We start from the raw sequence: 13,578 nt of genomic DNA, 5'->3' as shown, positions 1-13,578 counted from the left end.
TCTGTCTGATCTCTCTTTCCATCACCCACCTCCCCTTACCCAGCTTACTCCTACTCATCCCATGAATTTCTCTTCTTCCGGGAAGCCTTCCTGACTCTCCAGGAGGATCTGGAACTCCTGTTATATGATCATATCTACCTATACGTCCCTCACAGGGCACTTACTGAGTTTGTATTTGAAATATTATTTCTGATCTCATTCAACGACTGTACCCCACTGTGAGCAAAGTGAGGGGAAAAAAATGAGATCTGTGTTGTCAACATGGCGTTCCCAGAACACACTATGAGGAATATCAGGAAATATCTAGAAGAGGGAATGGAAAAAATGAATGAAATGCTTTCCTGCCCCCCAAACTCTGTTAAATTCCCTCATTCTACACACCCTCAGACCAGAGCATCCTATATATATAATAATGATGGAGGCTTACTATGCCTTCAATCCCCATCTCAGATGTCCCTGCCTCCAGGAAGCCCTCCCTCATCTTTCAGGCTGAGTCAGGTGCCCCTTCTAGCCTCTCCCAGCTCCCTCAGCTTCCCTAGCCCATCCCTGGCCATGATGGACTGCCACTGTCTGGGAACAGGTCTGTCTCCTTGAGACTGTGAACCCTGGGAGGCCAGGGCCAGGGCCATCTCAGACACCACTGGGTCTCATGGGCTTAGAAAAAGAGATCAACAGCAAGTTGTTGGTTTGCATTGACTACATGATTAAGACAGTGGTTCACAAACTTTCTTGTGCATCGTAGGGAGTTTGTTATAAATACAGATGCCAAGCCCTTCTTGTAAAAGTTCTGATTCAATAGGTTTGGTGTAAGCCCAGCAAGGTGCATTTTAAACAAGTGTTCCCCCTCACACACACTGGGTCATATTATTTCAGAACCATTTGGCCCCCAAAATGCTGTCTTGCTGGATGAATTTCAGCAAGTGATTTCAGCTCTTTGAACCTGTTTCCTCTTTGAGAAAATGGGTACCCTTAGCTCCATCTGAAAATTAGGTTTCCATGATATGATATGTTTTTGTGTGCGGACGTCTTTTATTTCTTTTTTAAACTTATTTTATTTTTTTGGACATCTTTTAAGTGTTTGTCTCATCATTGTGTTCCTAGCTTTCAGGGTCTTGCCCCAAGCGGGTACTTTCTGAATACCTATTGAACGAATGAATGAATGGATGGATAGGAGGCTTCACTGAGATCACATACATAACATACATCTCATCAAGCCTGTCACATAAGTGTTCTACACAGAGAAGTGGGGCTAGTTTCCCCCAATATCTAGGCTCCTCTTTTCTCATAGTAATAGAGATTTTGGCTGGGTACGCGGCCACCAGAATAAAGACTACATTTCCCAGCTTCCTTTGCAGCTGAGGCAGCCATGTGACTAGGCCCCTGGGAAATGGGAAATTAGAGGAAGTGATGGGTTCCCTTACAGGGCTGCTGACTGCCTTCTATTTCCATTTCCATTTCCCTTTCCCACTGAAAGGAATGGGGTCATTGAGGCCAGGATGGCCATGTCTGGTTGTCATGTACACAGACAACGATAAAAGAGAGGGGAGCTATCTTAGAATGTGAATGAAGGTCACGCACTAGGGAAGGTGGAGCAAAAAGATAGCAGGAGCCTGGGCTCTGATGATGTCACAGAGCAGAACTGTCATAGACATGATTTCTAGGAGACAGAAATAAACTCTCCTCTCCACCCCATTTAAGTCATGGTTATTTTGGGTCACTCAGCCATTGCTGATGACTTTCTCCCGGCCTCGTCCCCAACTCTGTGCGCCCAGTTCTGGGACCCCTCCCTCATCCACTTCTTAGGGCCCATCACTCACTCCTCCACCTCCTCTGCCCCCTGCAGCCTCTGCTCCTTCCGCTGCTGTCTGCAGATGAGGATGCCTGTGGCGGCCACAGCAGTCGCGATGATGGCAGCAATGATGCCCCCGATGATGCCACCTGTGGCCCCTGCGCCTGCTGTGTTGGGTGTCTCTACAAGAAGACGGACAGTGTGAGGGAGTCTCCAGGCGGAAGCCACAGTGCCTTATTCCCAGCCCCACCTCCCAAGTCACCACCCACCTGTCTCCCTCTTTTCCCAAGGGCAGAGGACATTCTTTTTATTCACTTAATCCTTAATGATCATTTGTTGTGTGATCGAGTGAACAAAACATACAAAAGTCCTAGTCACATTGGACTCATGTTTTGTTGGGCAGGGAGGACACCAGTAGAGAAATATACACAATAGCTAATATGCCAGGTGATAGTAAGTGATAGAGGATAATAGTGTATAGCAGGGTAGATGATAAGTGACAGAGCAGGGGCCCTCAAGGGCAGTCAGAGAGAGCCTTACTGTGAGGTGACATTTGAGCAAAGATCTGAAGGAGCTGTAGGGGGTGAACCATGAGAATATGAGAGCATTCCAGGCAGAGCGAACAGCCAGCGCAAAGGTCCTGGGGAGGAAGCCTCAAGGGTTTTTTTTGTTTGTTTTGTTGTGTTTTTTTGTGGTACGCGGGCCTCACTGTTGTGGCCTCTCCCGTTGCGGAGCACAGGCTCCGGACGCACAGGCTCAGCGGCCATGGCTCACGGGCCCAGCCGCTCCGCCGCATGTGGGATCTTCCCGGACCGGGGCACGAACCCGTGCCCCCTGCATCGGCAGGCGGACTCTCAACCACTGCGCCACCAGGCGCAGTTTTTCAAGTTGTTTTTAAAGACAGCAAGGAGGCCATGTGGCCAGAGCAGAATGATGACGCGAGAGTGTGGAGCTAAGGGAAGAGAGGTGATGGGGAATGGAGAGAAAAGGCAAAAAAGTTGGGGGTCAGAGCGTGATTCTGGATTTGGGATCAGACCCCCTCCTTCATTACATAGAATGGAGTCATCCTAGGCAGAGAATCATAGCTCCTCTAACCTAACAGGAAAAGGGGTGGAGAGAAGCCCGTGACCCCCTGGGCCTCTCCTTTGTAACACTTCCCACTTCCTGAATCGTTTTCGGAGCAATTACCTGTTTACTTGCCAATTTCCACACTGCGCGCTCCAAGGGGTGGGGTCTGGCACACAGTTGGTGTTTTTCTAGACATGTAAGGCGGGGCCCGGCAGGGACACTTAGGGACCTACTGTCTGCCAGAACAGCCAAATTCCCGCCCCTGCCCTCCTGGCACTACCCTCCCATTGTGGGAGGAGGTGGGGGGGGGGCCCGGACAGGGTGGTACAGACAATAAACAACTAGGGGAAATAACATGTATGCCAAAGCCCCATCCACAGGCTTCCCCCTTCCATCCACCCCACTTCACAGATGCAGAGAGAAAGCTGCCGGTAGGAACGCTGCCTGGATCCCTGGACTCTCCGATTTCCACAACTTCCTGTTACACAGCCTGGCATCCTCTGGAGGGCTTCAGAGCGCGGGGGAATATCAGAGTAACTGCTGCTCAGTCTACACACGCTCACCCTAAAATTGCTGCTATTCCTGTTGTCGACTGCATATCCGGGAGGGCAAGGCAAGCTCTGCCCGAGTCACCGCAGTGTCCCCGCACCGTGAGTGGAAGGCAATGCAGGTGGAAGAAACGGGCTCACCAAGCCCCTCCTGCGTGCTCAGCCCCACGCTGGGCATTCGGGCGCAGCCTTACTGAATCCCATGACAGCCTCAGGAGCAGAGATGAAGGCCACTGGTGTTTTACCAAGGTGGTCACGGGGCTCAGGAGAGCAGAGGTAACCCTGCCCCCCCGTCATGCCTCCACCGCAGTTCCCTGCCCGGGTTTGGGAGATTTTCTAATGGTGGCGGGGAGTGAGAAGGATGCAGAGCTGCAGCCCCTCCCTCTGAATCACCGAAAATCCCCTTGGGCACAGCCTGGGGACAAGGGAACACAAAGGAGGTAGGAAAGGCCACTGCCTTGTTCTTCCAGAGGCGGGACTTTCCTGGTTCCTCAGCAACCCCCCCTGCCCCATCCCCTCAGGGCCCCCGAGAATGAAGGGGCGGTCCTCCCTCCCAGTATCCTCAGCAAGCTCTGGGAGGTCGGGTCTGAGCTGCCCTCAGAGGATCAGATCACAGCACCTCCCCACCTTCAAGGGCCCACAAGTCCAGGATCCCAGCCCCGCTCTCCCGGGGAGCTCAGTTCTCCCGCCAGTTTGGCCCCTCCACCCAGGGAGGCAGCCTCTGTCCTGGAACTCCCGAGTCCAAGCCCAGTTCCCAGTCCCACTGGCTTTAGGTGTCTCGGGCATCCAATGTGTCCTTCAAGGACCCAAGTGACCAGAGCCCACCCCCGCCGGCCCCCAACCCCAGCCTCACCAAGTCTAGCCTCCACCAGGCTCCCAGTCTCCAGGGCCCACCCCCTGGGACCTAGCAGTCCCTGTCCCACCCCCCAAGGAGGGGGTCCGATGTATTACAAGACACCCCCAATGTTTTCCTCCAAGGTGTTTATTAACTCCTGAGTGTCATGGGGCCAGAGCAGGCTGGAGCCCAAATCGAGTCTCTGGGGGGGAGGGTGCTCTGTGGTTCCCCATTCCCGAGCTCCCCGGGGTGGGGGGCTCCCCTGCCCCATGCAGCCCTGGAGACAGAAGTCCAGTGTGTGACATTCCACCTCCCTCCACATCCCAGGAAAGGAAGCGGGAGGTAGCTTTGAACTCCAGTGTCTTCCGGACAAACAAGTTCAACCAGTATGGGACCCTTGGCTGTCTGCCTGTCTTGGGGTCACACATAAACTGCCCGCCGAGAGATGAGGGAGCCGTCCAGCTGGGACTCCATGTCGTCCTCGAGTGCCGGGGGCGGAGGCAACATGAGGCCTTTCTCTGCCTCTTCGTCCTCTTCGTCCTCCTCGTCCTTACCCTCTGGCCTCAGGGGACCAGGGGCACTTGGCGTCCAGAAGACGGGACCCCCATTCCCAAACACCTGAGTTTTCGGATCGTAGGACCCTCCTCTGCCGCCGGGTCCTCCTCCTGGGCTCTTCCGCCTTCTCTTCACCCTCAGCACGATGAAAGCCAAGGGCCCCCCAGCCAGAAGCAGCAAGAGCAGCAGTACGCCCCCACCAGCCCCCCACACCACTGGACCCACGTCTCGGGGCGAGGCCCGGGAGGTGTCTGAGGAGAGAGAAGAAGGGGTGAGAGAGAAAGGGAGACACGAGGTCAAGAGGATACATCTGGGAGTGGGGAGGGGGGACCCAGGACACAGCAGGGCAGTGACGGGAACTAGGGAGGTGACTCAACTTGGGCAGAAGAAGGTGGGGGGAAGGGAGAGCCCGTTCCCTCTTCGCTACAGGCTGGGCACTTTGTATGCGGAGGGGTTGCCAGTGGGTGGCCTCCAGATGGATCTCTTTACACCTGCACAGCGTTTTCCCCAAATTAAACTTGCTAACAAAATAGAAAACCAACCAACCAACCAACCAACAACCAAAATTAAACTTGCCAGCTAACATTTAAAGCACTAGGCCATTTCACTGCAAATTCCAGATTTCTTTTAGGGGGAAAAAGAAAATCAGATCCCAGGGACGACCCTGGCGGTCCAGTGGTTAAGAGACTGCGCTTCCACTGTAGGGGGCATGGCTTCAATCCCCGGTGGGGGAACTAAGATCCTGCATGCCATAAGACGTGGCCAAAAAATAAAAAAATAAAAAAATCATTTCTGGCAACACTAAACTTTCATCTCCTCCACCTGGTGAGATGGGCTGTGGATGAGTCAGGCTGGTGACTCCGAAGGGGACAGAGTTCCACACCTGGCCACCCCGGTCACTCGCCAGGACCCTGTAGGCATCCGAGTTTGAGACCCCCTCCCAGAAACTCTGAGGTCAGCGTCATGGAATCTTGGGGCTGATCCAACCAGGAAGAGGCAGCCTAGATTTGAGTGTGAGGCTGTCTGATTCCAAAGCTCTTTGCACTTGAGAGAAAGGGGATTGAGAAGGGCCAGGGGCCTCCTGGTAATTCCTCCCCCACACACACACCGGGAGCGGGAGTGGCTGGGAGCACGTGTCCCCAGTGTGGCGAATGGGGCTCCTGAAGCCCCCATTCCCGGTTTCCTCTCCCAGCAGGGCCTGAGCTTGTGGGAGGGGAGGGGTCTGGGGGAGGATGGGGGGTGGGGTTGGGCGGAGAAGGAAGTCAGGGAGCCCTAAGCGGGGAGGAGTGAGGATGAGGGAGGGGGCGTCCAGGTCCCACAACAGGGATAGACATGGATGCAACTGGCATCTTATCAGATCCCCCGCTTCCCCCACCCCTGCATGCAGGGTGTGACTGGGAGAGACCGGGGCGGGGGCGGGATGGGGAGGGTCCACTTACACCTGACCCTCCCCTCCCTGCGCCTCTGCACACTAGAGGGGCTGGGACCCAGGCATCTGTTTCTGGATGCTTTCCAAAAAGGGGGGGGTCACGACCTAGCGGGCTGCAGATCAGTCTGGTGCCTCACAAGCAACAGTAAAACAAAATAGAACAGAAAAAGTTTACCTCAAGTGTGAAGGGTAAGTAGTATTTTGTGAAGCTTTTTAGGGGGAATGTATTCCTGTACCTGTACCCTGGAGATGGGAAAGATTGCTTTCAGTGAAGTCTGGAGCCCAGTTTTCGCACGTGTCGGAACGTGTGTCTGTGTTACTGGGGATGATGATTTGGAGATGGTGGGTGAGCGTGTACCTGTCTGTGGGTCAGAAATTCTCTGAAGCAATGTCTAGCCTGTGGCCTTGCCTGTGTTCTCATGTTTTCGCTGGCGCGAACCCCAAACTGAGCGTGCGAGCGTATGCGGTTCTGAGTGCGCGTGGGGACGTGAGGCGTCTCTGAGACCCTCTGACGTGACCCTGTCAAGAGCTGTGAGCGAATCTCCTCTCCGGGCAAGGCCACCTGTTGGCACACTCACTGCCCGTGATGATTTCTAGGGTGCTCAGAGGGTGTCCCCACGTTTGTTGGCGTCCATCCGTAGGTGCATGTCTTTGCCATGAAGCTTTTGACTGTCTGCGGGTCTGTGGGCACCACTGGGAGAGTCTCTGGGGGTGTGATTCTCTGTGCATTACCCGCAGCCTGCAACTGCCCAGGTTCCCGATGGGGCTCTGAGTATGTGTGTTTCACTTGGTGAATATCACTCGAGGCTGAACTCTGAACCCAGCGTGTCCGCTTTGGGGTTTCCAGTGGTGGATATCCCTGGGGTTTCTGGGTGTTTCGGGGGCATGTCCATGCTTTCGTGGCTCTGTCTTCCTCCGATGGCCCTCAAGTGTGATCCCACCTGTGTTCTGCAGGCTCCACCCCACAGAGGTGCCTACTGACCCAGTGCGGGTGGGGAGACCAGTTTCTCTGGTGAGTATCTGGGATAGAGGTTCAGGGGGTGTATTTCCAGTTGGGCACCTCGCTGGGTGGGTGGAGCTGACCCTCCTCCAGCTGTTCCTTTGAGGGCAGGGACTGAGACTGGGTCACCATTGTATTCCCCACATAGAGTCTCCTCTATGCCTGGCCAAGAGGAAGACTCAGCAAATACTTGTCAGATGACGGTTTGTTGAAAGAGAATCTCCACAATGGGGTTTTTGGAGTTTCCGAGGGTGTGCACTTGAGAAAGTCTTCGAGTTACCTTCTCAGCATCTGTGTGTGAGCGACGATGCTTCCGCGCGTGGAATTGTTGCTGTCCGCGGTTCTTTTCGCTTCTGGCATGTTTGCGTGATGGTGTCTGCCTCCAGGTGTGTGTGTTTGTGCACCTGACCGTGTCAGATGCGCTGAAGGTGGGCCAACAGTCTTTCTGGGTGTGTGGTCTGTGACACTATTTCTCAGTAGCTACGTCATATCTCCCCGGCGAGTGTCTGAATTCCTCAAGAGGGATCCGTTTTCACTTGGGTGTCTTTCCGGGTGTGCGTGTGCGTGTGTGTGTGTTGATCATCTCAGTAAGGGGGCCTGCTTCCGTCTGTCTCCAGGTGTGGGTGTGTCTGTCTTCACACCCATGCCTGTGAGTTTGTCTTTGGTTGTGTTTCTGAGGGGGCCCTCCTCCCACTCACTGAGGCCCCCTGCCTCCCTCTAAGCCTCCTGGGCTACAGTTGTGATGGCGACCCCACTTCCATCAGCCCGAACCTGGGCTTTATTTTTGGCTTTATTTATTTCCTCTCCAGCTAAGTCTTGGGTCCTATCTGTGTTTTTGAGTTCCCATTGTGGAGACTCAGAGAACTATTGACCCATAGACACATCAGCCACCATTTCCAAAATACCACCTCCAGGGAATTCCCTGGCAGTCCAGTGGTTAGGACTCCACACTTTCATTGCCGTGGGTTCGATCCCTGGTCGGGGAACTAAGATCCCGCAAGCCAAGTGGTAGGCCAAAAAAATCCAAAAACCAAAGCAAAGCAAAAGAAACCCAAAATACCACCTCTAGAAACACAAACATCCCAACACACACTCAAACAGGTTTCTGGGTCATACTGACCAGCCCTCACTGTAAGAAGTCCATTGTTTCCGAGTGTTTGTCTAGCTGCCCTCAAGTGACTGTTAGTTGTGCAATTCTGTGGGCGTGTCTCACTGGCTGGAGGCCAGGCCAATGTCCCTGGAACTCTCCCTGAAGGCCCTTCCCAGGCCTCTACTTTCTAGGAAGACCCCAGCGCAGGTCTCAACGTCCTAACTCCTCTGTCAGCACCTACCCTGTCACCCCAATCCAGATCCCACCTGGGGGCAAGCCACACCGTCCCCCTCCCATCACTGAGGCGGGTCTGAATTCTCCCCAAGTCGGCGGCGCAGCCTCCTCCAGTGCAGCCCCAGGACCCAGAAGGGAGGAACACTTGGGGAGCAGACCCAGTCGTACACACCATCCCCAAGCCCCGCTTACCTCGAACTAGGACCACCTGCTCGGCGTGGCCCGTGCCCACGGCGTTGGTGACGGTGCAGATGAAGGTGGTGTTGAAGAGCCGGTCCACCGAGTGGACGATCAGCTTGGGGCCCTGGGCTACTGCTGAGGCTGGGAAGACGCCTGAAGTCCTGGGGGGTTTGGGGGTCACATGAGAAGGACAGCATGGTCCATGGGGAGTACAGGTCACATAGCCCTCAGGAGCCAAGCTCTACGGACCTGAAACTTACTCCTTAACACCCCAAACTGCAAGTCCCTCTTTCTGGAGGAATCACGGTTTCAGGCCGCTGGAGCTCCTCTCTCACAGCACAGTAGTCCGGGCCCCCAGCCCCTCCTCCCTCAGACCCATGATCCAGACCCCTGGCCCCTCCCGCCTCAGACCCAGGATCCAGACCCCCGGCCCCTCCTCCCTCAGCCCCAGGATCCAGGCCCCCAGCCCCTCCTCCCTCAGACTCAGGATCCTGGTCCCCGGCCCCTCCCCCCTCAGACCCAGGATCCAGACCGCGGCCCCTCCCCCCTCAGACCCAGGATCCAGGCCCCCAGCCCCTCCCCCCTCAGACCCAGGATCCAGACCCCCGGCCCCTCCCCCCTCAGACCCAAGAGTCTGGGTCCAAACAGGACTCACGTGCTCCAGTCGTAGCCTGTGGGCTCTGGCTTGCTGCGGACGTCACAGTTCAGGGAGGCCTCACTACGGCCGACATACCAGTTGTCATCATAGCCAGATATGGAGACCTCAGGGGGGTCTGGAGGAAATGGGGGGACTGGCTCAGTGACAGGGAGAATCCCAAAGGGGGTGATAGGTGAGCAGATAGATAAGAATCCTAAAGAAATGGGCTGGCAGGAGGTGGACCCATGGAAAATGCCTGGGGCAAATCAATCCGGGCTGTATAGACACTGTCCAGGGACACGGCTGAGGGTCATTCTGAGGAAGTTACTGTTCGTCGCAGGCAGCGCCCGAGGCAGCCACTCTAGATAACGTGTGTCATTTCTGACATGCCCAGAGTGGGTAAGGGAGTTAGTTTAACTGAAGGCATTGTCTGGGGAACTAGTATAGAAAATGCTGAGCTGGGGTATGGGGTGTGACTGGACAGCGGCTGGAAAAGCTGCTAAAGTAACTGTTTGGCAGGGTCTGTGGGAAGAGTGCCAGGGGGAGCCTCTCTGGGTAATATCAGGCAGTGTCGGTGTAAGCAGTTTGGAGAAGAGCTAGCGCAGAACATGTCAGAAGGGGTTGATATTGACAGCGTACAGCGGGGAATTCCTTGGCGGTCCAGTGGTTAGGACACGGCTCTTTCACTGCCGTGGTCCCGGGTTTAATCCACAGAGTGGCCAAAAAACAACAACAACAAAACACATATTTTGTTGATAGGGTCCAGAGGGGCCAATGTGATTACACTGGGGGGCAGAAGTAGGAGAGTCAGTATAGACAGTGTCCAGGGAACCAATTTAGACAGTATGAATGGGGGTGTGTATGTAGACAATATTGGGTTGGGTAGTGTAGACAGAGTAGTGGATATAGACAGTGAGGGAGCAGTGTCAACTGGGGTCCATGAGAGCCAGAAGATTGCTGGGTGCAGTTGTGTGCTGGTAAACTGGCTCTCTGAAAAGGGAGGGGAAAAAAAAATAGAATAGCCCTGATTTGAGGTGTTTGCCAATTTCCTTGGTGTAAATACTCCACACGGCTGATTGAAGCTACCGGTAAGACTTCACTGGATGTGGAATCGGGAAGAAATGTATAATACCGACCCTTGCAAACCCGTTCTGATTTACCATTGACTGTGGCAGCAAGGTGAGAGCCTCGTGAAGCCAGTATAGACAATGAGGGGACAGTGTGCAGATGTCCCGGGGAGCCAGTGTAGACAATGGGCAGGAAGGCAGTGCAGAATCTGACCCAGAATGCCAATGTAGACAACACTCAGGGATAATGTATACGGTGCCTTAGAGAAGCCGGTGTAGACTGTATTGGGGGTGTGGTCATATCCTGATGCACTCACAGCGCACAGAGAGGGTCACAGGCAGCAGAACTGGCTCCTCAAAGCTCTCGTGCTCCACTTTGCAGGTGATCTTGACACCATCTGCTTGGCCCAAGGGTACCAAGGTGAAGCGGCTGGTGACGGTGACTGTACCAGGCAGGGGTCCTGACACCTGGCTCTCTCTGGCCTCCCCATCCAAGGGTGAGAGCCAGGAGACTCGGGCAGGTGGCCGGCCGCCCGTGGAGACACAGCGGGCCACGGGTACAGGATCCAGACTGAGTGTGACTTCTTGTGTTTCGGCATGGTTCTGGGGCTGGGCTGGGGAGAGGAACAGAGGGCAGCGTGGGTCACTCCACACCTAGAGTCATTCAACAAACACCTCAGCAGCAGTGGAGCTGAGCAGTTAAGCCCCAACTGCCTGGGTTCAATTCCCAGCTTTGCTGCTTTGCTGCTGCATGGCTTTGGGCAAGTCATTTCCCAACTCTGTACCTCAGCTTCCTGTTTTGTAAAGTGGGGATAATCATAGTACCCACCACGTAGGATTGTTGTACAGATTAAATAAATTGATATGTAAAGCACTTTGGACGGTACTGGACACTCACTGTGCTACCTAAGTATTAGCCATTATATTTTCTGTTCTGCTCTGCTAGAAAAACAGACAATGTCCACAAGTCTGGAAGAGGCCGAGATTTTAAAAGGAAAGCCAAAGCAGAATAATGAGGTTCAAAGGTCCAGCTGAAAAGCCCTCCAACTTCTTTTCCTTTAATCACCACTAGATTGTGGTGCCAGAAGTGGGATAAAGGCAATGGAGCTTCCCAAAGCTGGAAATTTTTTGCCCTTTTCACTCATCCTCCTGGAAAACATGGAAAAATATGAGGCAGGGTAAACCTCCACGAGGAATAATAATGACAACCCACAGTTACTAATGTGTGCCCATAACCAGACACCTGAGTTCTCCACCAGGTGGAGAGATCCAGGAAGCATCTCTAGCTGCCTCCTGGATCTCTCCACCTGGATATGTCCTGAGCTTCTCAACGTGGTACTGCCTTCCTCTCCTTTCCTATCCTTCCTGCATTCTCTCCTGACCGCCAAAGTCTGATGGGCCTGCTCACATCCTCCCTGATCACCCTCCCATCAGTCCTATGACAGCTCCAGGCACACCCACCCCATCCCTGCTCCCACCCACTGCAGGGTCTTAGCGACTTGCACTGCCTGGAGTGCTCTGGCCTCCCTTCTCCTTGTCTTGTTCTTCCTCCTCCTCCAGATCCCAGCCTCACTTCCTCAAGGAAACTTCCCTAACATCTGACTCCCCAAGAAAGCAGAGGCTTCACTGTTCTGCACCTTTGTAGGCACCTGGAGCATGGTAGGCGCTCTCTATGCATCTCTTGAATAGAACAAATGATTGCAGAAGAGAGACCTTTGTGACGGATGAGCGGGGAGAACAGCTGTGCTTTTTGTGAAACAACTGTGGTTTTGGGGCACCTTGGGAAGGGAAGTGTGTACTGAGGGACAGTACACGGTACACTTCCCCAACTCTCTGGGGCTGAGAGGGGGGGACTTAAGTGTCCAGAGTGACGTGGCTTCTGTGGAGTTGCCGGGGGACGATGGGATCCCAGGGGATTGCCTAGATTTAGCAAGAAATAGCATCTTCAAAAAGACGCCTTCCCTAAGTCTTCCCCATTTCGCTAAGTGGTTGTGCGGGTCACCTTCCTGCTGGACCAGAGGGCTGGGAGTTCTTGATTCTCCTCCTCCCTTAATTCACGAACAAGCACCTTCTGTCTCTTAAAAATGTGATTATTTCCACTTCTCTTTTTATTCCCCTCCCCTCCCCTCCTGCTTCTTCCCCCTTCCAAGCCAATGCCTCCTCTCACCTGGTCTCCTTGCTTCCCTCTACCTTCGTCTACCCTTCTGATGGCCCACACACAGCAGCCAGTCATTTTTTTTTAAGCAATTTCAAAAGCCTTGTCAGGATGTTCTTATGATTTGAAACCCTCTGATGGCTCCAAATAATATTTCAGATAAAGGGGATTCCCTGGTGGTCCAGTGGTTAGGACTCCAAGCTTTCACTGCCGAAGGTGGGGGTTCAATCCCTGGTCGGGGAACTAAGATCCTGGAAGCTGAGCGGCGTAGCAGAAAAAAAAAAAAAAAAATTCAGATGAAGTCGAGCCACCTGGCCTCTGTCTACGAGGCCCATGCAATCGTCATGACCCTGTCTGTTTTCTTGCCTTGTTGAGGGTCACTCAAGCCCTTGCCACCAACCCCACCAGCCTCCTCTCTAGGACATGCCAAGCTGGCTCTCATGTCCCAGCATGTGCGTAGGCTGTTCCCTCTGCTTGTGCCTTCATTCCTCTGCCCGTGGACGTGTCCCTGGGGGTGGTTCCTGCTCACACTTTGGGACTCGACGAAGAGGCTTTTGCTGACCATTCTATGTAAATGAGTCCACCGGGGCCCTCACTCTGAGTATTGCAACATCCTGGTGTTTCCTTTGTTTGCCAAATTGATTGTTCTCTGGCTTTACCTCTAAAATATTTCCATAATCCAATCTCTTCTCATCACCCCCACTGCCTCCATCTTGGTCTAGATGTCATCACCTCCCACCTGGACATATGCCGTCACCTCCTTAGTGGTCTCCCAGCCTCCACCCTCACCAACCACATAGCCAGAAGGAGCCTGTGAAAACCCAAGCCAGATCGCATCCCTCTTCTGTTCAGAATTTCCTGTAGCTCTTGTTCTCTCAAGGCAAAAGCCAAAATCTTCACGTGGTCCGTGAGGCTGTGATCTGTGCTCCGCCATCACCTCCTTGACCTTGTCTCCTTCTACTTTCCTCCATTCATGCATCTCCAGCCACAC

At 53.9% G+C, this 13,578-nt stretch overlaps 1 protein-coding gene across 6 annotated transcripts in view; it reads right to left on the bottom strand.

The window, feature by feature from the left end:
- The window catches only part of NECTIN2 (nectin cell adhesion molecule 2), a 28,227-nt gene that overhangs the window by 2,079 nt on the left and 12,570 nt on the right, over positions 1-13,578 (bottom strand). For 3 of the 6 annotated variants that reach the window (XM_079908711.1, XM_079908712.1, XM_079908713.1), the window contains exons 3-6: positions 10,750-11,046; positions 9,384-9,501; positions 8,741-8,889; positions 1,818-1,971 (exon numbers count right to left, since the gene is read on the bottom strand). In XM_079908711.1, the coding sequence (XP_079764837.1) occupies positions 1,818-1,971; positions 8,741-8,889; positions 9,384-9,501; positions 10,750-11,046 (718 nt within the window). Of the gene's footprint in view, positions 1-164; positions 304-1,817; positions 1,972-4,379; positions 5,047-8,740; positions 8,890-9,383; positions 9,502-10,749; positions 11,047-13,578 lie in introns of those variants that run through there. The other 3 variants (XM_079908716.1, XM_079908714.1, XM_079908715.1) reach the window with 2 other exon arrangements.

Source organism: Stenella coeruleoalba, assembly GCF_951394435.1.
Source record: "Stenella coeruleoalba genome assembly, chromosome: 20".
In the NCBI taxonomy this organism is placed as follows: Eukaryota; Metazoa; Chordata; class Mammalia; order Artiodactyla; family Delphinidae; genus Stenella; species Stenella coeruleoalba.
The sequence above is the reverse complement of the archived record's forward strand: the minus strand, read 5'-3'. Positions and strand labels throughout refer to the sequence as shown.